General features: G+C 42.1%; 2 protein-coding genes across 6 annotated transcripts; both read left to right on the top strand.

The window, feature by feature from the left end:
• Positions 1 to 65: 65 nt before the first annotated feature.
• Positions 66 to 14,145, top strand: KCTD21 (potassium channel tetramerization domain containing 21). 5 transcript variants are annotated; one of them, XR_008841584.1, is made up of 3 exons: positions 1,634 to 2,004; positions 8,464 to 10,115; positions 13,912 to 14,145. XR_008841584.1 is itself a non-coding variant. In XM_056503136.1 (2 exons), exon 2 carries the CDS (start codon positions 8,494 to 8,496, stop codon positions 9,274 to 9,276), a length of 783 nt encoding a protein of 260 aa, XP_056359111.1. In that variant the 5' UTR covers positions 66 to 116; positions 8,464 to 8,493; the 3' UTR covers positions 9,277 to 14,145. The 5 variants fall into 5 exon arrangements, 4 of the variants coding, with proteins under 4 accessions (XP_056359111.1, XP_056359129.1, XP_056359119.1 ...); XM_056503136.1 differs by lacking the exon at positions 1,634 to 2,004 and adding an exon at positions 66 to 116 and having other exon boundaries at positions 8,464 to 14,145; XM_056503154.1 differs by lacking the exon at positions 1,634 to 2,004 and adding an exon at positions 185 to 276 and having other exon boundaries at positions 8,464 to 14,145.
• A 1,135-nt stretch (positions 14,146 to 15,280) lies between these two features.
• ALG8 (ALG8 alpha-1,3-glucosyltransferase) lies at positions 15,281 to 26,431 on the top strand. The gene is made up of 13 exons (XM_056503041.1): positions 15,281 to 15,408; positions 16,267 to 16,345; positions 17,604 to 17,797; positions 19,268 to 19,377; positions 20,709 to 20,776; positions 21,249 to 21,375; positions 21,965 to 22,068; positions 22,185 to 22,305; positions 22,593 to 22,732; positions 23,156 to 23,295; positions 23,960 to 24,057; positions 24,493 to 24,565; positions 25,811 to 26,431. The coding sequence occupies exons 1-13, from the start codon at positions 15,329 to 15,331 to the stop codon at positions 26,040 to 26,042; spliced, it is 1,566 nt and encodes a 521-aa protein (XP_056359016.1). The 5' UTR covers positions 15,281 to 15,328; the 3' UTR covers positions 26,043 to 26,431.
• The last annotated feature ends 19 nt before the right edge of the window (positions 26,432 to 26,450 follow it).

The following is a 26,450-nucleotide window of genomic DNA, read 5'->3' as shown; positions in this document are numbered from 1 at the left end:
CCAGCGGGCCGGGCCGAGCCGGGCCGTGCCGGGAGCGCCGCGCCCCCCGCTTCCTCCGCCTCCCTCCGCCTCCCGGCCCGCGGCGGAGCGGAGCTCGGCGGCTGGAGGGGGCGCAGGTGGGTCCCCGGCGGGGTGGGGGGATCCCGGCTGGGGGCCGGGGCACGGCCGGGGCACCCCCGGCGGAATTCCCTGAGGGAGGGGAAACTGAGGCACGGGGAGGAAGCGGGGACCGGCGAGCCGCGCAGCTGGTCCGCTGGTGGGATGCGGGAAGGACGGGTGAGCCCCTTCTGGGGTTATTTGTGTAGCATTTTAAGCTAATTCAGTAGTGTGAGTTCCTGGCTGTGTAGGGAGGAGCCGCACCTGCGATTGTCCATAAGGGGGTCGGGTTCAGCGCCACTCTGCAAACTTTGCACATTCCCCTGCCCCCTTCCAATGAAACATCTCCGAAATTTAAGTATTCACAGCGAGACCAGACCTTGTGTGCCCACACCCGGAACATGCGGCTGGGTCCAGCCGGGCGATGGGTGTGATATATGCCCTCCAGAGGGTCTGATCCTGGGTGGTGCCTACCTCGTTAGCTTGATTTGAGAGTGGGTTTTGCTGTGGTGCAGCGGCATCCGTGCTGGGAATTAGCCACCCTCGAATTGCAGGCGTGCTCTGAAAGCAGGGGTGTCAGTGGGAGATAGGTGGAAACTGGATTATTGAACCACCCCGTGTGTCCGTCGAGCAGGTGGTGGTAGGCTACCACGTGTGCCGTGAAGTTGTTCAGGGACAAAATAAAGTGGTCCATGAAGGAAATAAAGAGTATCTGGAAGATACTCCAGGCATACCAAGTGATACTTAAATGGGTGCTGGGACGGGGCATTGAAAATCAGTGAAAACTTCTGCCAGAACTGAGTATATTGGACTGTACAAAGGGTTCCATCAGCTTGGAAGGAAAAGTGATGCTCCCGCTGCCGTGAGAGCCCAAGCAGGCTCCTTTCTGGCGAGTGATGGCAGTGCCCCCCAGCAGCCCCTGAGCCTGCGGGTGCTGAAGGTCACACCAGGAGAGCGCTGGGCACTGCAGCACCTTGGCTTTTATTCTCCAGACCTGGCTGCAGCCGCATCCCTGTGGCTCTGCACTCCCTCTCCCCCTCCATCTTGTCGTCAGCCGTTCTCCTTCGGCAGCACTTAACCTTCTTTTCGTTCTTCTGCTCCCTGCTGCGCGCTGCTGCTTTTGTTCCTCCACTCTCAGGAGGAACCTGACCTTCGCTTTATATCGCTCCTTGCTTTATAGCTGGGCACCAGCCTTATTTCCCTATCTCTGCCTCGCTACCCCTTGTCTTTATGTGTAAATTCAGCATCTGCAGAGAGCCTACGCGAAGCACCCTGCGTTCAGCTGCATCCCTAGGCAAGCAGCCCAGGAGATGCTCAAGGGCACGGAGGTGCAGGTTTGGGAAGGGATGAACACACACCATCGTACCACAGCAAACCAGGGCTCTTACGAAACTCCCGTTCATGCTTTGCCATCCCTCACGCGGCTCACTGCCAGAACAGCGTTTCTGTGCAGAACAAATCAGGGTCAGAAAACGAAATATAAATTAAATATAAATAAGGGGCAGACAGGCAGCCGCGCTCCCAAGGCGGACAGTCCGTATGTCTGTCTCCCAGCCCTGCAGCCGCCGGCAGATCGATAGCGATCCTGTCTCAAGAAGAGAAAGGAAGGGTGACCCGCCGTTTCCTGCCTCACGCCTGCTGGGAATTTGAGTCCCCTGCCAGAGCTCGTCACCACGGCCCCAGTGCCAGCCTCGGGGTGAGCGGCCTTTCCCCAAACGCCTGCTGGAAATTTCCAGAGGCACCACAGCAGTCCCGAAACAAAAGGCTGCTGTGCCTCCCCGCAGGCGCTTCGTTTTGGGATCTATTGCTCCTGGCAGGCACGCCATGCTCTGCTTCACCGACTGAATTTAAGCCTCTTACGTGCTGCTCAGTTGGAGGGGTTCATATTAAGTAAGCGTCCAAAATCAGGTGGGTGCGTTCTGCAAGGATGGGAAAACATGGGATTTCCTCTCTAAGACTGCCATAAATAAGCATGTAGGGTGCAGAGACAGTATTGCAAATGTTTAACCTTCTGTAATAAAGGATGAGCTAAGTAAATGTGCATCAGGGATATATGAAGGGAGGGGCAAGTCTGTCCTTGCAAAGGATTTTGTCCAAAATTCTTCCTAAAACTCTTCTCTCATTGGTGCCTAATGTCTGCTGAAAGCTGGGAGAGCGGTCAGTTGAGGTGGGGTTTGTTGGGGTTTTTTAAACCCTTAAATACTATTTTTTGTTGTTCCTACCCTCCCCCTTTAGTTAGTTTATTATTATTATTTTTATCTTGTGTTTCATGAGGTGACTTCTAGGCTTCAAACTGCCTTTTTTGCCGCCCCCATAACACAGAAAGTCATGAGCTTGTAGAGTTTGGATTTCCTCCATGAGGTTGTCCCTTTGAGAAGGGACAAGGCACAGAACTGTTCTGCAGGTAGAATTACAGCAAGTGCCATTGGCTTGGCTGTGTCCAGGTCTTGAGTTCTCAGCTTTATGAGGATTTGTTTGTTTGTTTGTTTGCTCAGGTGTTTTGTAAAAAGTGGAATTTTTACCTCAAGCCAAAACATGTGTTTCAGTAGGACACAGTGGAGCAAAGTGATATGTGCCAGGTGTGGGGAGACTGGGGCAAAACCCAAAGCAGAATGAGCTTCACATAGGAAGGAGCATCTTTGCCTGATTCTGTGTTCACAGTTAATATGCTCTAATGGAGCAGACTGGAGCCCCATGCTGCAGCAGTCATCTTTTGCTGAATCCCATTTAAAGTCTCCAGCAGCCATACAGGTGCCCAGCTATTTCTTCTTTCATATTTCTTTTTGAGTTGAAATCAATCCTGCTCTTCCCAAGGCAAAATTACTTCCTATAAAGCACTACCTGATCTGTCTCTTGTAACATTTGTCTACTTGATGTGGCTTTCACCAGCTCTCCTGGGCAATACTCAAAAAGCCAGAGAGGTTTTTAGTCTGGCTGCTTTTCCTGATGCTTAGTAGAAATGGTCCCTGGCTTGCTTTAATTCTGTTGCCACTTAGGCATCGTTCATTGCATCAGCCTAAATAATTAATTTCTTTTTTTTAATTTTTCTCTTCTTTTTCCTGTCTATATTTTGCGGTTCATTGTTAGTCCTCAACTCTTTCTTACAGCAGCTGCACATATTTCACTGTCTTAAATACAGATTTTTCAAGTTTTGGTTGTGGAAGGATACTTCACAGATGAGCTGTTGAAGGTTGCACGATAAGATTAACCAGCCATGCAATACTTTAGACATAAGATTGGGAGGCACTTGTACAGCTACACAGAGAAGCTGTGGCTGCCCCATCCTGGAAGTGTTCAAGGCCAGGTTGGATAGGACTTTGAGCAGCCTCATCTAGTGAAAAACCATGGGGCATGGTTTGGAACAAGATAATCTTTAGGGTCCCTTCCAACCCAAGCCATTCTATAATTTCATGTGATTTCATGAAATTAAAACCATTAAAAACAATGACTTTGTAAATTGCTGTGTAATGCAGTATCTTGCAGCAAAAACTCTATTTCTCTAACAGCATATGTTAACTCATATTTCAGGGGATGCTACAATTTTAATGCTTTTAATACTGTGTGTAAGGGCTTCAGAGGCCTTAAGCAGCCTGTGGGATGGACTTCAGAAACCTTACAACTCAACATGATCCTCTTCAACCAAATTACAGATTGCTCTTGCTTTGCTGTTCTGTATTTAATTAATCCCATTAATTAAATCCCCTGAATAATACTAGGATCAGCTGCTTAGCCACATCTTGGGCATTGCCTCTGAAATGCAGAAGGATTGATTCATTTTCTTTCCATGACATTTTTAAAGTGAAATGTTGTGTGGTGGCAGTCAGTTTCTTTTCCTAATTAAAATCCCGTTTAAAATTGTCTTTATATATATAGAGAGAGAGAGAGAGAGAGAGCTATAGCTATCTTTTGGCAGCCATATAAACATACCTATAACTTTAGACTTTCTAATAAACTGCATTATTTTTGCCAAAAAGGATAGATTACAGCTGTATGCATTTTTCAGTGGTTAAAAACATAGTAATATTTGTGCCATTTGTCTGCATTTTACTTACAATAGCAAATCATGGCTGATGGGTTTGGTTTTTTTTTGTTTTGATGATTATTGTACTCTTGTGGGTTTTTACCAAGTTGGGTGAAGCAGGCACTCAGTTAAATTATGTATACTGAATTTTATTTATTAGCTAATTAAAGTGCTCTTAAATGTGATGAATACAGAAGAGGAGAAATAAGATTATCCAAAGCTGTTCTAAATTCAAAATGATTATGAAACAAAGCGGTATGATAATGATGGTTCTAAATACCTGAAGGCATTGACCAGTGAAAATAGTTAGCTTTTGTTAAATGTTAAAAATATTAAATATTTAAATTAAATGTTTAAAATTAATTATGTTAAATGTTTATAGTTTTTTAGACAATTACAGTTTGTTAAATGTTTAAAATTTTGCATCCTTGCATACCTTTCTACTGTGTCAACCCCCATCATTCTCCCAGCTTCAAACCAGTTATTTGCTGAATTTAACTCATGGGGTAGAGCGTTATTACAGAAATGTTCTCTGTGCAGCTGTTGAGGGTGCTTCTAGGAATAAAACCCAGGTTAAAATTTACAAGCTGTGCTCAGTTGAAATGCTCAGACAACAGCTTTGGTTCAGGAGTTTGACTTTTTTGTGAAGCTGACCACTGCACTGCTGTTTTCTCTCAATTCACATCACATGATAAGATCATGACTTTAAATCAAATGTAGACTTTCTCCCCTCCATGATATTAAAAGAGGTTTTTAAATACAAGTTGTTCTTAGAAGCACAAAATAAATCTTGTGTTCTTCATCCAAATTTGCATCTTCAGCTGTCAAATTAGATCTCTAGCTGACCTAATTTGAGTGAATTTTAAATGCTACTTGGGAAGGAGCTACACAAAAGACTTCAGTGTAATTCCCTGCTTCCAAGAACTCACTTGTAACCCAATTTGTATTTCTCCTTGGTGACTGCAGGTTACAGAATCATACAATCAGAGAATGGTTTGGGTTGGAAGGGACCTTAAAGGTCGTCTAGTTCCAACCCACACCTCTATGGGCCGGGACACCTTTCAGTAGACCAGTAGCCTCCCATGTCCAAGATCAGATGCTCTTGGCACCTCATCTTTGAGGAAATCTCACCAGGAAGAAGTGATTTTTGCACTGCATTCTTGGACAACCTTTATATTGCATTAGCAAAGCACCTAAGCTTGAAAAACCATGCTAAGGGCTGCAAATGGTGGTTGAATGATTAAAGATAAAAAACTTACAGCCTATTTAATTTCAATTTTTACAGGTTTATGAAAAACAGTTTTTCATAAACAAGTTTTTAGGGGAAAAAAGCACCAAAGACTGACTTTCCCCAGCTACTGTCAAGTATGTTGGTTGGTCAATGCATTAAGTCCAGGTTGATGATAAATCCAGTAAGCATTTATCCTCATTTGTACTCACGTTTTTGGGTCTTCTGAGGTTCCCAGACTATCAGATTCGTCTTCACACTATAAGGACATAAACCTCTAAGAAACAGGATGAATTAGGCAAAAGAAAACAATTAGGAATGACATCTGAGGAATAGTTATCCTCCAGCCTTATCCATGGGCAAGATGTTTGCATCACTAAATGTTTAAAATTTAATCTTGTGCAGGGGTAATGGGCAGGTTCAAGATCAGAGCAGGCTGGTGTCCTGGGAGAGTGAAATCCAGTCTTATGGCAGAATAGCCATAAGCAGAATGGGCTATCCAGGGCACGTGGCTGAGCAGTGCCCAGAGGTGGGAGAGAAGCAGAGCCCATGCTGAGAGGCTGCCAATCTCTGTGCTGCTCTTCCAGCTCCAGAGCTAAGGCTTGGTTAGATTTCTGATGCTGTTGTTGCCAGCACAGATACGGTCTTCAGCTTCAGAGAGCTCATGTTACTGCCATGTTTTGTTGGCAGCCTCTCTTTTGGACTGTTGATAAGAGAACAGTTACAGGAGATTTAAATGTTTTTTGTTCAGCTTGGACCAAGTCATCTGCTTCTCATTCAGGCTATCAGTGAGGTGCTGGATCAGAGTAAACCTAGGATAGATGATGAGTTTGAAATGAAGATCTGTATCTTTGGGCTGCATGGTGGTCTTTGGGTTGTGGCTCTTGACCATGAGCTTTGCCAAGTGAGGCCTTGTCACAGACACATCAGGGGAAACATCTTCTCTGTGTCTGGCTAAGGCTGGCAGACAGCATGAGAAAAAAGCTCTCATGGTGTAGATAAGCAGGCTTGGGCTCAAAAATCTGAAAGCTTCACCTGTGAAGGATGAACAGGTTGTTTAGTCTACAGCAGCTTGAAGGGCAGCAAAGGTGGGAAGCAATGAACATGGCTTTTGGAGTCACTATCAATCCTGCTTCTACAGGCTGTGTTATTTGTAGGAAGGTATGGAGAAGCTTTTGTTTGATGAAATGTGAAAAAAAGTAAAATCTGTTTTAGGCTGCTTTTGTCAGTGCCTGATTGTTCTTGTAGCAATGCTTTTACAGACAATATTGCAAGCCCTTAGGGGAAAAATCCATGGCAGCCACTTGTGCTACAGAATTAGATCCGTTGAAGCCTCCACATGATCAGGTTTAAACAGCTCTTGACTCTAAATTGGGTTGAAGTCTTCAAGAGTGGGAAGTACACTGAGACTAAAGTGCCAAGGGGAGTTTAGCACTGGAACAGATAGTTTTTTCTGGAGTATATTTTGATTGAGGTTAGTCACAAGGATGGTCTGTGGCCAGAGATGCACGTGTTGTTGTGTTGGCCTACACATGCATCTTTATTTGCCAGTTTTGCTGGATTCATGGGACTAAGGGATACACAGGAAAAGCACGCTAGATTTAGAGATCTGCGTCTTTTCATTTTTGTGCAGTGGGATACAGGCTGTGTGCCAAAGGCTAAAGAACAAAATGAAATGTTAGTCTTAAACAACAAGTTAAAGACAGGCTCTCCTTTGACCTGTTAATTATCTGCCCTACGTTGGGTCAGTTTTTCTTAGCAAAATGTGCTGCTGTCTAGAGATTTGTTTTAGAATGCCATTAGCACTATTATCTAGGTTTTAGCAGCCATAAAAGAATTTATATTCTGGCACAAGATGACCTTCTCCCTATCTGCATTTTGCTGTGATTCCAGAGCTGATAATAGTGGGTAGTGTCTATGATTATTCCATGACTAGTTAGGAAAATGCCTGCACTTAAGTTCAGTTTTAAGGGAGCTGTTTGGCAGCTTTCTGTTGAATGGCTGTAGTTACTACAGCAAGAGCTATGTCCTGCCTTTGTAAGCAAACACTGGTGGGTTTCCTGCTGAACTGTTTATTGATTTAGATTCAGCAAACAAGGAAAAACAGGTCCTCAGGTAGCAGGAATGATGGCCCCCCTGCACAAGACAGCTGAGCTGAGGTGCAACGGAGACAGCTGCACAGCTCCTTTCTTTTCACTTGCCCCAGTCCTGGCATTGGTCCAGTTCCAACATACAGCAAAGTGTGCTGAATAGAAAATGTTGGGTTTTCTCCCTAAACTGGCTCACTGTGGGATCAGATGAGTGCCAGAGGTGGCATAAGGGAAGAGAATGGTATGGTGGAGGGCAAAGAGAGGTCATCCATACCCCATCCTAAGGCTTAACTGCACCTTAAAATTGCATCCTTGGTTCAGGTCAGCTGATGGCAGAGGCTCTGCATGGAAATGACATCAACTGGCATGTGGCCCCAAATAATTAGAAAATGTTTTCTAGGGTAAAGCACATTGGAAGGAGAAAGTCTGCTGGTTTTTTTTTAATGAAAGGAACCACAGGCTGTCGTGTGCTTATGGCAGCAACTGCTGTCTGGCTCCCTGCTATGCTGACTGCACTCAGACATACAGGATTCTGTCAGGGGATTCTGCTGAACTGCTTTGTTACTTTAATCTTATCTTCAAACACTATGGAAGATGTTGGGTTGTGTCCAGTTCTTTCCTGTTCTCCTTTGCCCCCCACTAAATTCTCTGTTTGTGAGGGAAAAGAGATCATACAAGCCCAGAACACTACTTTGAAGTTAGCCCTCATTATAGGTATTGGTGGGAGAAATTCACTTCTAGCATAATTGGAAAGTTCTGGAAGACTCATGATTTCTGGCACTAAACTGAATTAAACAAAGTCCTGTTCAAATCTGTTAGGAGAAAAAACATCCTTATGCTTGTTCTCAAGATACAACCTCAAAAAATAAATAATTCCTCATTTCTAGTTTCTATGGTTAATTCTTGTCATGTGGTTACCCTTATATATTTAGGACTATTTATCTCTGTAGTTTGACCTTTCAAAAAGATTAATGCAACTAAATGTGTGGTGTTGGATTTTTTTTTTTTTTAATTTTTTTTTTTTTTAGAATTAGTCTCAGCACCGTGACTTTTCCATCATGTCAGAACCTATCACGCTCAATGTTGGAGGAAAACTGTATACCACCTCTCTGTCCACTCTGACTAGCTTTCCAGACTCCATGCTGGGGGCCATGTTTAGTGGGAAGATCCCAACCAAGAAGGACAGCCAAGGCAACTGCTTTATTGACAGAGATGGCAAAATCTTCCGCTATATCCTGAACTTTTTACGAACTTCTCACTTGGACCTCCCTGAAGATTTTCAGGAAATGGGCTTGCTGCGGCGGGAAGTAGATTTTTATCAAATTCAGCCCCTGATTGAGGCCTTGCAGGAGAAGGAGGTAGAGCTTTCTAAAGCAGAGAAAAATGCCATGCTCAACATCACCCTCGATCAGAAGACCCAGACTGTTCACTTCACTGTTCGAGAAGCACCCCAGATTTACAGCCTGTCTTCCTCCAACATGGAAGTGTTCAGTGCTCATATCTTCTCCACGTCATGCCTGTTCCTGAAGCTTCTTGGTTCCAAACTGTACTACTGCTTCAATGGAAACCTTTCCTCAATATCCAGTTACCTGCAGGACCCCAACCACTTGACCTTAGATTGGGTTGCAAGTGTGGAAGGCCTTCCTGAAGAGGAGTACACGAGGCAGAACTTGAAGAGACTCTGGGTGGTGCCAGATAATAAGCAAATCAATAGTTTCCAGGTGTTTGTGGAAGAAGTGCTGAAAATAGCCATGAGTGATGGCTTCTGCATAGATTCTGCTCATCCACATACTTCAGATTTCATGAATAATAAGATTATTCGCCTAATTCGGTACAAGTAGGAATGGCTGTTTGTGGTGCCAGCATGGAGATAACACAGATTAAGTGTTTCCCTTTGAAACACACTTGCAGCCTAACTCAGAATCATGCTTATCTGGATTAAGAGTCACTAACAAGGAGATAATTTTGCTTTAATGTACTTACCAATACGACCTTTCAGAATATGTCCATATTCCAGACAGAAGTAATATTGTCTAGTACCTGAATTTAAGGACTGGCTCTGTCTCTGTCTCTGCCTCTGATCTGCTGTACTGTTCTGGGGAAGATCACTTAACTTCTGTCCTCTCTGCATTTTCCAGCTGGAAAATGAGTGATCCTTAACCTGCATTGCCAGGGGATGACAGGGTTCGGTAACCATGGTTTGGAATGTATCTGGAGAACAATGAAAGATACCATGGAGCTGCAGTGGGGCAGACAGCCCTAGGAGCACATTTGCCATGTCTTGCTGTATCACATGGGCAGAGCATTCAAGAAGCTTGTTTGGACCTGCAGAGAAGCCACCTTCCCACATGCACTCAATACAGCTGTAAAGGATGGCGCAAGTTGCGAGTGAGGGATCCCATCTCTTTGGTTCAACAAGGGATTTCTGTCACTCTGTGAAGCTGGCTTGGGTTTTTTTCTGAACCCTGTGAGGAAGCCCCTGCTTTGTTCTGCTTTCAGGGAAGCCGTGTTGGAATAATGTGACTGGCAAGGAAGCCATAGAAGAGAGAATGGCGTTATTGCAAACTAAGAAGATTAAACTTTTACTTTTACATTCCAAAGGCATCCAAGACAACTAGTCCCTTTTCTTTCTCTTACAATGTTAATATTTGTCTGGAGGATGCTGCTAAAACTTTCTAAGGTGTGGACAGATTTTGGGGCAGAGGCCCCCAAATGTCTTCTAAACATTTGAGCCTCTTTTGAGCTTATCTCCCTTCAGCAGTGCCTGGAATGCATGAGATGCTCTCTGGGTAGGATGGATTTCATTTGAAAAGACAACATTCTCACCATTACACCTAGTATGTTTTCATTGCAAAAATAGAAGGTCATTTTTCCTATCCTGGTTCATTGAGCCTTCTTTGTTTCATATCTTTGTGAAACGGTCAGGTCACTAAAAGAATTTTGCCTGCTTGCTTGGCTTCAGTGTCAGCTTGCCAGAAGGAAGGCAATGGGAAACCAGAGGTCAAACTCCTCCCTACACACCTGCTCTGTGCTGCAATGAAGATCATAACTCACTAGCTGCATGCTGTCTCTAAACATCATTTGTGCCACATTCAAGATGGTTCTTTCTCAGCAGATTATGTTTAAAAGTATCTTAACTGTATTTCCCTAACCAGATTGCTGTGAGTACATGAGAGGCCCCCTGGAACATTTTCAGGTATCTTTAATGAGATAGAAGGGAAAATGCAGTAACTAAGTTTTGCATTTAGTTTTAGTGCTTCCAAAGGATTCTAGCTGCAAAGGGCTCAGTACAGGGCTGCAAAAGCTCTGTGCATGTTCTTGTTTCCCAAAGTAACTGCTCTGTTGTTACATTAAGCTGACCTGTGAACAAGCATAAAGAAGCTTTTTTTCTTGTAAAAAAACAGTGTGATCAATGTATTTCTACTGTCCCAAACTGTGACTGCATGAATAACACAAATCAGCATGCTGGTGGGTAAAATGCACATTCTGCAGTTGTTACAAACCACTGCCCTTTGTCTGACTTGGTGCTAAACCAGCATGATATACATGGGACCATGTTGTCAGAAAGCACTGATTGGGCTTGAAGCCCTCAGAACCACTAAACGTGGCACATTTTGTGTATTTTGAGGATTGTAAACAGGATTTTGTGACCAAATTCCAGTTCGAGTCACCAGTTCTTCTATATTTAGTCGCATGAGGAAGAACTCTTTTTGTCTTTTTTTTTTTTTTTCCCATCCCAGTCCTGAATTACAAAGCATGAGTTTGCCAGTCAGCTGGACATTGACAGGGATGATCTGTGTTGGTAATATGATTGTGATCTGTAAAATGAACCCTCTTTCATCAAATCTGTGACTTGAAACAGATATGCTGTTGCTGAATTTATGATAAGAGAGATTTTGTGGACTGTTCATAGTATTTCTTTTTAACCCACACCCTCGAGAGTAGATTTTAAGTGATCTGTAACCAGAGGTCTTGTATGTCATAACTAAAATAATACTCACCAGTAAGAATTTGTTTCCTGTCAGCTTGAGTTTATCCAAAGGTAAGAGCAGTGAGCTTAGATCTCATTTGGAAGGGTGGAGGGGGGAAAGTCTGACCTACACTCTTTAGAGCTCTGAATCTGCTCCATTCTGTTTCAGCAAAATAAAATATTCCATGGGAGAGTTCAATCATTACTGCATTTTTTTGGTGAAAGGCAAGTAAGAGGAGTCTGTAAAAGGAGAGAACTGGACTCAGATCTTCACCTGGAGTACTTTAACCCATCAGTCTGTTATGAAGACGATGAACAAATTGAACACACACTTGTTTGTGCTCATGCAACTAATGCAGTAAAAGGAACAGCTGGCCCCAGATACCTGTCATTTATTAATAGACAGTGAGATGCAAAATATCTTTCTTTTATATATGTAGATAGATGGAAAATTTCCAACCAGTATAAAGACATGAGCGAAGCCATGCTTTGGGAGGACTAGAAAAACTTGATGTACCTCAGACTTGCTAAGCACAATAAACATCCTTACGTATGAGGTACTATTTATACTGGAAATGGGCGGTAAGTGAATCACTTGTGATTGCAGTCAAACATATGTTCTACAAATGCAGCTGCTATTTCAAACTCCACACTAAGCTCAATTTATAGCTGCTCCCGAATTCTGCAGTCTGTGAGTTACGATGTAATGACTGTTTATAGGAACGTTCTCTCTCCAGAGCATTTGTTTGCATCTTATCTGAATAGCTGTTTTTTGTTTACCTTCTTTTTCTGAGCCCTGGAGGTGTAACTTGCTTTTGTTTACCAGTCAACAGCACTGATAATGATTCTTCTCAAGAGTTTTCCTGAATTATAGAGAAGCAAAGATGCACAAAGCCATACTAAGTATAGCACAACCCTATCACTAGTCATGAAAAGCACTTGGAATTTATTAGCAGATTTATATATCTAAAAATTATTTCTCTGCTGAGTGGAATTCACTCTCAGAACAAACTTTTTTTTTTTCTGGAAAAGATCTAGTGACATTTTCTTCCCTGAAAGTTTTGTGTCTGTTTTTTTCTACATCTTGGTGCATAACTCCTGATTCTGCCATATGCCTGTCTCCTTCAATACCTTAGTGTACAAAATGAGGCCAAGCCCTGCAATTTTATTTAATGGCCTCTTTTGGGTTTTTTTCCTAAATGACCACTGAATAGAGTGTTCAGTAGTGTTAGAGGAGAAGAATACAAGAGTTAGGACAGATGGTCAACAAGATTTTAGCTGTAGTCTAATGGCATTCTCAGATCTGGACATGTGCATAGCATAGTGGTATTTCCTACACAGCAAAAAGACTATTTCAAAACATCTTAATGGACTCCAGAAAGAATCACTCGTGGATTTCTTTATGTGTTTTTAGGCTTGATATCTCCTAAATATCTAACAATGTCCAGTTACAATGATGAGACTAAAACTGTATATAAATATTAAGAGATACTTGGTTTATACAGCTCTTAAAGGCTGGGAGGAGTTGATGGGAGGAGTGTTTATTTCTGCAGGCAGTGGTAAAGAAAAAAAGAAATAGTTGTAAAACGTTAGGTCTGAAAGAATTCACATTAACAGGAAATCCAGGATATAGAAGGGAGAGAATAAAAATATCTTGATGTGTTCAGGAAGAAAAAACCAGCAAGATAACAATGGAGACAAAGATTTTTGCTACAAGAGTCTGTGATTAGAATGATTCACTGGTCCTTTCCAGTTTTAATTTCCTATTATGCACTTTAAAAATGGGTCATGTCAAGACTTATGCTAGTAGCTTCTTGGGAGCAGGCAGCTTTGCTGCAATTTGCATGTGCTTCAATTACCAAACATTTGCACTGCTGTACTTAGAAAGTTTATAACTGGGTTGTTGAGTGTAAATTGCTGCTGGAGTTCACTGGCAGCAAATATCTGCAGTCAATCAGATTTATTCCCAGGAATAAAAAGCAAGGTAGAAAGAATGGTGGAGTCCATCTGTAAGGTTGGTGGAAGTGATAAATACTGCCTTCAGCCATAGACTGTGGAAAATAAGTCTGGGATCTTCTGATACTTCACAGATAATTGCAGAAGTTATGAAGAAGACTCCTCTGGGCAGTTTTATTTTCACCCCATCCTGTAGAACTTGGTGCCACTGCTCAGAATTTCAGTGTATTTTGAAGCATTTAACATCCATTCTGCATCCACATGCTGATGGACACAAACAAGCAGAGTACAAGCAGTGCTAATATGGGGCCCTCCCAGAAAGAGTCTCATATGTGAATTAGTACGGGCAGTCACAGATAGCCTGTGCAATTTATTGTGTATAAATATCTAGATCAAGCTCACAGGTTCACTTGGGAATAACACAAGGAATGTTTTCCCTGTGAGTTCAGAAAAAGAAAAGCACTATAGGGAAGGGCTATATCTAATAATTTCTTTTCTCATCCTCTTGGCATTCCCCTCACTATTTTCATGCTCCAACTCCTAATTGCAGGATTTTCCCACTGATCAGAATTTGGACCCCAACTTACTATAAGCCATGCCTTTGAATTAATAGTGTTTGAAAAGTGTGAGAAGATGGGTCTTCATTGCTCACCACCTTCACAGAGGGCCTGTAGGGCTATCGCATTTAAAAATCTGATTGCATTCCTCTGCTTGTAACTCTTTCTGTGAACTGTTACAAATATGTACTTTAGAAAGCAGTAAATAAAACGTGAATGAAGCAGGAGGTGCTCTGCCTGACATATTTCTTGAGAAAAAAGCAAGGGATGCTTGCTGCACCTGTAGCTGTCCCTGTCTCTAACCATTGCCTCCTTATAATGCTTACCTCGACCTCTCAGTGGCTGGGAATTTCAAGAAGCTCTCCAGGAATTGGTGCAGTTGTAGAAAACTTGGATGAACAAGCCTTTGTAAATAATCAAAACCATTTAAAATGCATTAGCTCATTTATGTTTCAAACAAAACAGATTTGTTTTTCCAGGCAGAACCCTCAAACCCTGTTGCTTTACTGCGGCTCGGCTAGACTTGTCTCTAGTTCCTGAGCATGAGCAAACCATAATCCATTGCTGCTGTACAGGAAAATAAAAATTGGACATGTTATCTGTATGATTGCATGCATCTCCTACAAGGTACTATTCTTAGATAGATGAAGGTTTGCTCTAAGGAAGCTAAAAAGGCATCAGCCTTGTATGCATCCACCCTCCAGGCTGGCAGGAAGGTAATAAAAAAAAATGAGCCTGTTCCTCTGCAAGAGCACTTTCCACCTGGCAGGTGACTTGGACACCAGCAAAACAGGTTGGAGATGGCAGAGCCATCTGGAGCCGAGCTAAGCTGGTGTACTTCAGAGCAGCTTCTGCCCAGGGGAGGTCGGGCGGCCTCGCAGCACAACCAAATCCTCGCTAACCCAGAGTCATTCCCAGACATGCTTCCTCCTCCTTCGGGCTCACCCGAGCTTCCCTGCAGCGGTCCCGGGGCTGGATTTCTAAAATCAAATAGTGATAGCCAGGTACAGCAGCAGGCCAGCTCAAGCTGGGTGTCTGCACAGAGGGACACTCAACAGAGAAGTCCCTGAGCTTTTACACCCTCAGTCCATGCACTCATTCTTCTCGCGCCTCTTGATTTTTGGTCTCAGGTGTTCTCTTACTGGATTCTTCATCTGTGTTCGTGCAGGCTAATCATTAACTCTTCCCTGTGCCAGCGCCTGCCCACCCTCACAGCAGAGAATTCCCGGCGCCCAGCCCACATTTCCCCTCTCCCACCGCGTGCCCGCCCCAGGGCCTCACGGAGCCCTGCCCTTCCCGCGCACGCGCAGCCCCGCGAGCGAGCGGGGCGGGGCGGGGCGGGGCGGGCGCGCGCGCGCTTCGAACCGGCGCGGCGGGCGCGGCGCATGCGCGGGGCAGGGGGCGCGCGCCATGGCGGCGGGCGGCCGCGGCTGGTTCCGCGCGCTGGCGCTCGGCGTGTCCTTCCTCAAGTGCCTCCTCATCCCCGCCTAGTAAGGAGCTGCTCTGGGAATGGGACGGGACGGGACGGGGGCGGGGGGCGTAGGGCTGCCGCGAGCCCCCGAGGGCTCCTGAGGGGGCCCTGGAGGTTCGTGTGCCTCCCAGGTTCGTGAGGGAAGCGGGCCGGCGCTGCCTCCGCCGCGTGGCACAGCTCTGCTCTCCTCTTGGGAAGCTCTTCTGGCCCGTTCCGGCTGGCTGTTGCTCGGGAAGGCCTTTAAGTGTGTCGAAACAGTAATGCTTTGTAATTTTAAGGTTTTATACTGAAAAAAAAGAAAAAAAAAACCAAAACCAAATTGCTATTAAAGTTCATTTAGAGCTTGGAATTTCACATTATTCGTCCGAAAAAGCCAAGCTGTAAATAGTTTTTGCCTTATAAGTACCCGTACTGACCTATATATGATCAGTCTTAGGCCAAGAAGGAATGGTTTTGAACTAAATAAAATGGGAAATTTAGATCAGACATCAGGAGAAAAATCATTACTGTGGGGTTGGTGAGACACTGGCACAGGCTGCCCAGAGAAGCTGTGCATACCTCATCCCTGAAGTGTTCTAGGCCAGGTTGGAGAAAGCTTTCAGAAACTTGGTCTAGTAGAAAGTGTCTCTGCCTATGGCAGGGTGGTGGGAATGAGATGGTCTTTAGGGTCTCTCCCAGCCCAAACCATTCTATGACACATCTTCTGCACAAAGTTCTTTAGCAGCATCGCTGTTACTGTTTCAGTCACTTGATCACCGTGGTGTCCTAGAGCTGATAAATAGAGGCTTCCTTCTTATATGCATGTGCTGATGTGCTCTGAATTTTTTTCCCTTTAAGTGCTTACATGTCAGTGGCTCTTAACATGCACCTTCTGTAGTTACTCCACAGATTTCGAAGTCCATAGGAACTGGCTTGCCATCACCCACAGCTTGCCCCTCTCTCAGTGGTACTTTGAGGTAAGGACATGTTTGGATGTTTTTTAGCAGTGTGTGAATTAGAGGCACATTGGGTATGACAGACCTTGTGAGTGCTGGAAGAGATGGTTGGTGACAATGCAGTGGGACAAAAAGATGCCTGTCACGATTTGCTGGCCCTATGTTGCATTTATCTAAAAAATGGAAGTTAGTTGGGGAAGCTGCAAGTACTTATGAAGGCAAAATGGGAAAAGCAGTGAAGTCATAGGGGTTATTGGGAAGGCTGTTTAGCACAAGGGCAAGTTGCATCCTACTCTTAAATTGCTGGGGTGTGTGCTCTTCTCATTGGTGATACACAGTTACCAGAATAAAGAGTGAATTATCCTAATGGGTATATATATCTATCCTTTATGAAATCAATCACTGGATAAAAGTTTTGGGCCTTTGCTGGTGTGTTAGCAGCATGCATTGATTTTTATCTAGGCAAGTCACTTTTAGGTTTGTCATAGACTCAGCCTACCTAACCGGGTTTTAATCTGTCTCCTGGTATCTGCTGGAGTACAGGGATAGGTACTGTAGTGTCTAGTACTCCACATAATCATCTAGAAGTAAATGATTTGTGCAGGTCAGAACTTTTTAGGACTGATTCAAGGGCTGTTTTACAAATTTTTATAATGTCAGCATTAGCCCCATGCCAGAACACAGGATGCCTTTCATCAGTACAGTTTAAGTATTTGAGAATATGCTCACTGAAAAATATATCACATCCCACCTGCTCTGTTCATCCCTCCTCCTCTCCTATTTTCACAGCCAAGGAGTTAATTCTTGGTCAGGGCATAACAACTGTCCTTATGGGAAGAGATCACATAATGCCATTTGATCTTGATATGGTTGTATGAGAGTTAAGACTTGTAAACTGATAAGTAAAAGTAATTTTGTGGCTGATTGTGTTGGTGATCACTCTAATACAGACAGATATTGGCTCTGAGCTATTTCATTGAGATTTTGTAATATTGACCATATTACTGTAAATGGATTTATAGATAACAAACAGTTATATACTGGTTAGGTGCACAAAATGCTCTTTAATCTTTTTCTGTTAATCAGGAGATGTCACTACCAGTACTGCAGGAGAGCAGCTTAAAGCACCACAGAGCTGGCTCCTGAGTGTGCAGTGGTTTGAATTACATAGAGGTTACTGAGAGAAAATGCATCAGCTGGTTTGCTGCAGTGAGCTGTCCCTGAAGGACTGCAAACAGCATGGTTTCTTATAAACTATTTAATCTTATTTTGTCTTTAGGCAACCTCAGAATGGACCCTGGATTATCCACCATTCTTTGCTTGGTTCGAATATGCACTTTCTCACATTGCCAAGTACTTTGACCCCCAGATGTTGGTTGTTGAAAACTTGAATTATGCCAGTCGTGCAACCATCTTCTTCCAAAGGCTTTCTGTCATCCTTACAGATACCCTCTTCATATATGCAGTTCATGAGTAAGTCTTAATGTTCTAATTTTAGGGACAGTGAATAGTACTTCATATGTGGGCTTCTTTTTCATTCTGTAGCCACAACAAATAACTATTTGTACAAATAAGCTTGTAAATGAAGGGAAGTGCCAGAGTTGCTTGAACCTCTTAGAGGAGAATCTTGGAATATGCTGCTAAACACCAGATAACATGTTCTCCTTGGAGATACAATTGCAGTACATGTGATGGATTTGCAGGCACTGAGACACCAGCTGCTGTTTCACATACTTGGGTTTGCTTCTGTCACTGAATTCTTTTTGTAGGAGTTGCAGGACAGCTGGTGTGCTCAGAAAAGGTTTTTTCCTGTTATTTTTCTTACAACTCTGTTCTTCTAAAGTAGAAGCATAAAGGAAATCTGTCGCAAAATGGCAATATCATCAAATATGCAAAATTACTCCAGTGTTTTTAATGATAAACTGATTATTCCAAGTCTGATACAGTTAGGATTTGATGCTTTCAGTTTGGCCTGACTTTATGAAGAATTATTTACCTTATCCCTAAAGAGTAGAGTGGGGGGGGGTTGTTCTGAGAAATATGTTGCCTACCTTAATGATTTGGCTATAAGAGTCTTCCATAATTTTATTCTTTCTGCTCAAAACCTGAGTAGGAAATTCTCTGATTCTCTCTGAAAGGAGCACTGCCTAAGCTCCTTTTTTACTTTCTTTATTTGAAATGGGTTAGCTTTCCATTGTGACTTCTTTTCCTTTTATCGTTTTGACTCACAGATGTTTGAATGTGAGGCTGAAGGCTCAGGCTGGTGTCTGCACAGGGTCATTTTGCCAACAGAGGTGGTATATGCCCTCTGCCTGGAAAAATTCAAGGCCAGGTTGAATGGGAATTTGAGCAACCCAGTCTAATGGAAGGTGTTCTGCTCATGGCAGGGAGGTTGCACTTACAGTATTTCAACACAGATCATCTGTAACTTTTTAATGTGATTTAAGAGTGCTGTCAGAAGTCATATGAACCATATTGCTTCACACCGAGAAGTAATAAGTTGTTTTTAACCAACAGAAATAACTGATAATATGGCAGGGGACAGCAGTAGCCAGGGAGAGGTTCATGTCCAGCTGAGGCCCTTAAATACAACTCCCTGTGTTGTCTCCAAAAGTAGCAATACACTGCTCATGATGGCAAGCAGGCTATGACAGCTTTACACTTACTGAATGGGAGACTTGAACCTGAGGCTGTTACTTAATGTAAGCCTTAGCATGTGGAGCACACCACAGCTATTGAAATTGAAAATCCTTTTTTTACTAAACTTTGTTCATGTTCATGATAGCCTCTGCCTTTGATGAATTTCACAAGAATTTTATTGTTGTCTGGCATCCTGGTAAAATGGCTAACTTCAGAGTAAGTGCAGTCCTTAACTCTTAAAACAAACAATGTTTTTGCTTGTATGTTTGAATTAAAGCTCCTATTTCTTCTGTTTTTGTTTAGGTGCTGCAGATGTATAAATGGAAAACGAGCTGCAAAGGATATCCTGGAAAAACCAACATTTATTCTTGCTGTTCTGCTCTTGTGGAATTTTGGGTTGTTAATTGTGGATCGTATCCTTTCAAACCGTTGTGGTTTCTTCATGGTTTGTTTGGTTTTTTAACAACTTATTACAGTGTGTGGCACAATCCTCTGTTATTATTGCTCTCATAGCTAGTAACACTGCTGGGTTTGTTTCTGGTGTTAGTTAAATAACTATGTTTTCATTAGAATTACTGTTTGGCAAAATGGAAGTTAGTTAGTTCTTGGTCTGATTTGCCAGAAGTGGAAGAGGACCAACCAGTCTGGCAGCAATGTGCCTGTTCCTGCTGGCTGTTTGTTCCTCCTCTGCCTGCCTACAGGAGTGTTAGCAGAGGCTCTGTGTTCTGGGTGTGGTTCCAAGTTTGTCCCGTGGCAAGGAAAATCCTCAGAGTGCTTTAAGATTCAGACTGTATTCAATTTGTTAACATTATATGGGAATTAGGAAGTCTTTCTAGAGAAGTTATCATAGAGTCATGCAGTGGTTTGGATTGGAAGGGACCTTAAAGATCACTTAGTTCCAACCCCCTGCCCTAGGCAGGAACACCTTCCATTAGACCAGATTGCTCAAAGCTTATCCCTTGAACACTTCAGGGGATAAGGCATCCTCAACTTCTCTGGGCAGCCTGTGCCAGTCCCTCATCACTTTCACAAGAAAGAATTTCTTCCTAATATCCAATCTAAATCGCCCCTTTTTTCGTTTAAAACCATTCCCCCTTTCCTTATCACTCTGTGCCCTTGTCAAAAGTCCCTGTTCAGCTCTCAAAGCACCTTCTAAAGGGGCTACAAATTCTCCCCAGCATCTTCTCTTTCTGAGGCTTAAATAATCTTAACTGTCTCAGCCTGTCTCCATAGCAAACATGCTCCAGCCCTCTGAACATCTTCATGGCTTTCTCTGAATGCACTCCCAACAGGTCTATACCCTGTATAAAAATAACTCTGGAAATTGAAATTACTGCAAGTCAGTCTTGGCACATTGTGCATTTAAAGGAAGGACTTCATTTTCTCTGTTACAGTTGCTGTGTACATTGCCTGCTGGCAAGTGGTAGAAAAATGAGGGCTACTGTCACCATCCATTAACTAATGTGTGGCAGAAACTAATAACTTATAAATTAAAGTGGAGATTTAACCTTTTTTGTTTTGCATTATGTAGATTGTGTTTCATCAAGGTAATATGCCAGCATTAGAGTATTTTTTGTCTAACTGTACTTACAGGTAAGGTTAAAAATTACTTTTGTCTGTGTGGTGTAAATTTAAGCTTGTTTTCTTGATTTAAATTCTGTTTTACTTTATTCCTCATACCTAGGTTTTCTCCATAAAACACAGTAGTAAAGAAAGCTTGCTTTATTCCTTGACTCAAGTTCAGATATTCACTTCCAGTACAATGGCTTCCTCTTTGGGCTGATGCTTCTTTCTGTTGCTCGGCTGTGTCAGGTAAAACACAAGTTATTCTTGTCTATTTGTTGCCATGTATATTTTGGGTGTAATAATTCACTTCATAGGGCTGCTCACGTTGTGAGCAATGGTAGTGGCTTCATGTTGAGCTGTATGTCTGTATGGTGTATATCACCTTAATTGCTTGCTGATGCTGCAGCACTGCATTTCCTCATAAGAAAGCTATATTCAGTATTACCCCTGAGCAATGTGGCATCATTTCCTGGCATTTTATCTTCTTCCAAATCACCAGTCCTTAGAAAACGTACTTCTGAAGCTGTGAAGAGGTGATTGTGTGACAGGGTATTTTCCTTGTCCTAACCTGTGACACATAACACTACTGAATTCGTAATTTGAAGTAAATACTCTTTTTAATACTTACAATAAATGTGCTGTCACCTTAGGAGTACAAGAGGATCATTAAAAGTGACTACAAAGAGAAGAGTTTTCGTTTTATTTTGTTTTTTTTCAGAAAAGGTATTTGGAGGGTGCTCTTCTTTTTGCTGTTCTTCTGCATTTCAAACACATCTACATTTATGTGGCCCCAGCATATGGCATTTATTTGTTACGATCCTACTGCTTTACTGCAAATAATGCAGGTAAGATGGGGTTTTCCTCACTGGCTTTTGAGGGGAGTTTTGTTAAGCTCTGGAATTAGGGGAGAACTCAAGACCTGCAGGTACAGTTCAAACAAAATTAACTGTATGTCAAACAAAAGTTCTGCTTGAGAGCAGAATTGGTAGGATCCTGAGAAATCTCTGAAATATATTTGCTTCGTACAATTCCTGTTCCTTTAAAGAGTTCTTTGTTAAGAAAAACCAACATGAACAAACTGCAGGTGGCATTTGGAAGCCATAAGAATTATTTTGGATATGGAACAATTAGTATCAGAAGCTATTTCAAAGACCTGTTTTGTGTTTCTCCTCACTTATTAGCACTGAAACATGCCTGATACTCCTTATGTGAACAGGGAAGGTAAATTTGGAAAATACAGAAGGCTTGTATAATGCAGGAGCTGCAGTGTGGGAAAAAGAAATGCCAGCTGTATTCAGGAACTGAATATATTGACATAAAAGGCTGTGTGCCCCTTTTAGATAGGTGCTAGCAATTCCTTGTCAATGGGGAATGCTTTGTCTCCCTTTCCACTTCCCAGAGCAGCTGTTTCCTTAATCTGTTTGTTTTTTGTAGATGGATCTGTCAAGTGGAGAAGTTTCAGCTTTCTTCATGTAACTCTCCTGGGACTGATTGTCTTTCTTGTTTCTGCTCTTTCACTGGGACCCTTCCTAGTACTGGTAATAACTCCTTGTTCACATGTTATTCTCCTGAACAGTTAGAAAATGTTGTTACAAAAATATAAACCATGTTTCATCTAAAGAGGCTGTTTTTTTGGTCCTCTTCTTTTCTGTAGGGTCAGCTGCCTCAAGTCATCTCACGGCTCTTCCCTTTCAAGCGAGGTCTCTGTCATGCCTACTGGGCCCCCAACTTCTGGGCTTTGTATAATGCCATGGATAAAGCACTGACAGTTCTTGGTCAGTATGTCAATCCTGCTTTTTGGTGCCTGTTTGCAGATAGAGCTTTCTGGATTTTAGTCTTCCCCATTTGAAATGTAGGCAGTAAATTTTGTTTTCAGATTGCCATAAATGGTATTGCTTTCCACATAATCTGGTGTGTAAGTTAATCAGCAGTAGGTCAGAGATCAATTGCTTCCCTCTGTTATCCTTTAAAAAAAGAAAAATCTTGGCATGTACTTAGTTCAGCTACTGCATTTTCTTTATTAGCATTTATCAGTTTGTGCTTTTTAATGTTTTGTTTTTAGGGTTGAAGTGCAATTTTCTTGACGGTACAAAAATCCCTAAAGCTTCCATGACAGGAGGGCTGGTTCAAGAGTTCCAGCACACTGTCCTCCCTTCAGTGACTCCCATGGCAACATTAATCTGTACTTTCATAGCTATTTTGGTAAGAATAACTAATTTTTTTTAATTTTATGTGTTTTGTCCCTAGTAGGTTTTAATTGATAGTATGCACTTCTTATGTATTTTAATTATAGGGCAAAAAATATGTTGTTGCTAATATTTAGTGACTGATAAAATGAGTTTAGTGGCTTAGATTGGAAGACTATTTTTGCATGCAACACAAATAGCAGAGAGTTGGCTATGGTCTTTCAGTCTGCTTTTCCCTCCTGATATTTCAACAGAAATCCTTCTGTTCTACTCATACATCCAAATAAGATTGATTTCCTCCAATATAATACTTTTGCCACACAGGCATAACCTGGGTGCAGTGGTGTTTAGTAACATTGACACATCTCTTTGGACAATAGTTTGTCTTCAGGATTGCCAAGGTTTTCACTGAAGTCCTGTTTTTGCCTGTTGTTTCTAGCCCTCTGTTTTCTGTCTTTGGTTTAAACCTCAAGGGCCCAGAGGCTTTCTGCAGTGCCTTGTTCTTTGTGCGTTGAGCTCCTTCATGTTTGGCTGGCACGTGCATGAGAAAGCAATACTCCTTGCTATTCTGCCTTTAAGGTAAGTGAATTTTGTACAAAGGAGTTGGCCAAACTGAACCTGCAGCCATTTGTTGAGGGATCCTCAAAGGGAATCACTTTGTTTTCAGTATATTTCAGAAGAGGAACTCTTGTATAGAATGCCTTAAGCTGTAACGGTATAGTGCGCTTAAAGTAATTTAATTTTGGGCACAATTCAAACCTGAGTGGTGTGGTTCATATTATAAAATGCTGGATAGTTTGCTCAGGAGCCAGCTGAGGAAGGGGATCTTCTGCACTGTGCTTGACCAGAACAATACACAGTTTTTACCAAAAGAGCTTCATGCCTGCGTAGGGTAGAAGTGAAGCTGTAGTTCATAAGCTGCCTGACCAGTATTGCTACAAACTGTATTTTTCTTCCTTAGAGATTTTGTGATGTTTAAGCTCTTGTTTTGTGCTGAGCCTTGTGGATAATTCTGTTCAGTGGGTCTGTGGTTTTCTGAGGGAGGGTTTCCTGGCTGATTTTTCTCCTGTGTTATTATCTCTGAGGCCACATAGTTTGGAAGCAGGAGACTTCATCACAGGTCCAGTGTTAGCAGGGATGGGAGTACTATGAAACTGGTTTTTTTCAGTCTTCAATGAGTTGTAAAGTCTTCTGTTAGGTTTCTTTGCTAAAAGACAAAAGCATAACAAATTGCCATTTTTAGCTTGTTGTCTATTCAGAGAGCCAAGGATGCTGGCATCTACTTGATTCTGGCAACAACAGGGCATTTCTCACTTTTTCCATTGTTGTTCACACCACCAGGTAAAATGCTCTTCTATTAGTTCATTTTTATCTAGTTTGCAACATAGAGCTCAATAGTTTTGATCTGGTTGTCATTTTTCCTATAGTCACTTTGCAGTTGTTTGTGATTTCTTTAGAAAAATAAAATCTTATTTATAGTGCTGTCTCAAATAGTAACTATAGTTGATATGTTCAGTATGTTTATAGATAACGGAAGTAAATGCTTGGCATTTGCTTTAATAAATGTTTATGCTTATTGTTAATATCCTAAGCAGTAAAACATGTAGGTATGGAGAAAATAAAGCCAGATAATGCAAATGTGACTAGTAAGATTTAAAGATACTACAATATATATATATATATATATATATATATATATATATATATATATATATATATATAGCAAAAGCTTTTTATAATTAGTTTTAAAAGTACATAATGTTTTTTGTTTTTCAGAACTTCCAATTAAAATACTGCTTATGTTGCTGTTTACTGTTTATAGCTTCTCTTCATTGAAATCTCTATTCAGGTAATTAAAGAAATTTGATCTTAATGCCAGAAACAACGTTTCTTCTGGTGTTGGCAGCAGCCATTGTCATAAGGGACAAACAGCACAGAAAACTGATGCTGAAGAGTTAAATTAAAGTGTTACTAGTCAAAAGATGCTGCTGCCTCTGTTCTCAGGAGGCAATGCTTAAATTAGTATTGCTGCAGCATGTTCTGGTTATTGTGACAGCTGCCCATGTAGTCCCAGGAGGCTGCAGATCCCCACCTGCCTCATGCTCTGTTAAAGCATGGAGTTGTGATGCTGTAATCTCTGAGGATTTAATTAGGTATTCTAGCATTTACTACAGTCATTTTTCTGCAGATTGTTTATCTTATTGTACTGTGGATTTTTGCAGTAGTAATTGCATTTTAATGTGTGGAAGGTTGTAAGTAAAATTAATATGCAAGCTGTAATTTGTCAACAAAACCGCAAGTGTTTGGTTGGCAGAACTTACAGTTGCCAAAGTCATCTTGTGTAGTTTCACAGCTTGTGGATTTCTTACCACTGGGCCACAGATAGTGCTTATTCTTATAACCCCTGCAGTCCCCACTTCCCTATTTCCCAAACTTTTCAGGGCAAACCCAAGCTGTAATGAGGGGTTTGTAATGAAGTACTGTAAATGTGTGTTCAGCCTGCTTTGTTAGCTGATTTTCTTCACTTAAGAATTCAGTCATTCTGTCTCAAGAGCTCTAGCTAAAAACCTCCATAGGAGCTTAGGTTTTTTTTAAAAGAGGAAGCTTTTCCAAGTTTCTTGTTCTTAACTTGCCAAAACATTAAATTCCCTTTAAACTACCAGCAGTAAATTCCTGCCATCAGTGTCCTTTGCAAGACAGATCAGCTCACAGAAAAGTCCATCCTACAAAAAGCTTGGGGGAAGAGGTTAAAAAAATCTGACATTTCCAGTCTTTGATTGTAGAACAGCTTTGGTGGAACAAGTCATTGTATAAAGGGCTGTTCAGTTGTTCACTGCAATAGTGAGGTGAAGCAGAGCAATTGATGAGGTTTCTCCTTAGGTTCCAAGGCATCCTGGAACTTGATAAGGACATTGAGCTGTACTCTTGGTTATCACACTGTGATTTTCTCCTACTGAAACTCTTTAACTTGTTATTTAAACCATTATTGCGATCTAATGGGAGATTCTCTTTTGCACTGGGATAGCTGAAAAACAGAAGTTATTTTTAGTTAATATATATTTTAACACTACCTCTTTTTTAATTTCTCTGATAGGAGAGAGAAACTTCTGCTTAACTGGCTTGAAACAATCTACCTCATCCAACTAGTGCCCTTGGAAATCTTCTGTGAAATCATATTTCCCCTGACCCACTGGAAACAACACTTCCCTTTTGTCCCTCTGTTGCTGACCTCTGTGTACTGTGCTCTGGGAATCACATATGCTTGGCTGAAACTCTATGTCTCTGTCTTGACTGAGAGAACTTCTGCCAGACAAAAGGCTGAGTAAAGCCACAGTGCTGGGACCAGTCCCAGGATACCCCTTGGAGGGGATTCCTGGCACAGTGAGGGGTTGTCACAAGGCCATCCATGATGAGACACAGTGCCATGTGCCATCGCCAAGCAGGAGCTCTTTTTCCAACACTCCTGTACCACTCCTGCCCAACGAGAATACCTCTGATCAAAGCACTGTCACAATGACAGGGAGGGCTGCAGGTAAACTGTGAAGCTTGACAAGGTCCAGACTTCTGTCCTGAGGAAAAACTGCCTGATTTTCCCATTATGGTTCATATTTGAATAAAAGTTGATGTGGCAAGTTACAAGGGATGATTGCTATGTAGGAGAGTATTGTAACTGTGTTCTGTGGAATTCATAAATTAAAAACTTGGTATTGTTTGAGCATTTCTTACGTTATTTC

This window comes from Oenanthe melanoleuca, chromosome 1 (assembly GCF_029582105.1).
Source record: "Oenanthe melanoleuca isolate GR-GAL-2019-014 chromosome 1, OMel1.0, whole genome shotgun sequence".
Lineage (NCBI taxonomy): Eukaryota > Metazoa > Chordata > Aves > Passeriformes > Muscicapidae > Oenanthe > Oenanthe melanoleuca.
Note: the sequence above shows the minus strand (reverse complement) of the source record. Positions and strands in the feature narration are given on the sequence as shown.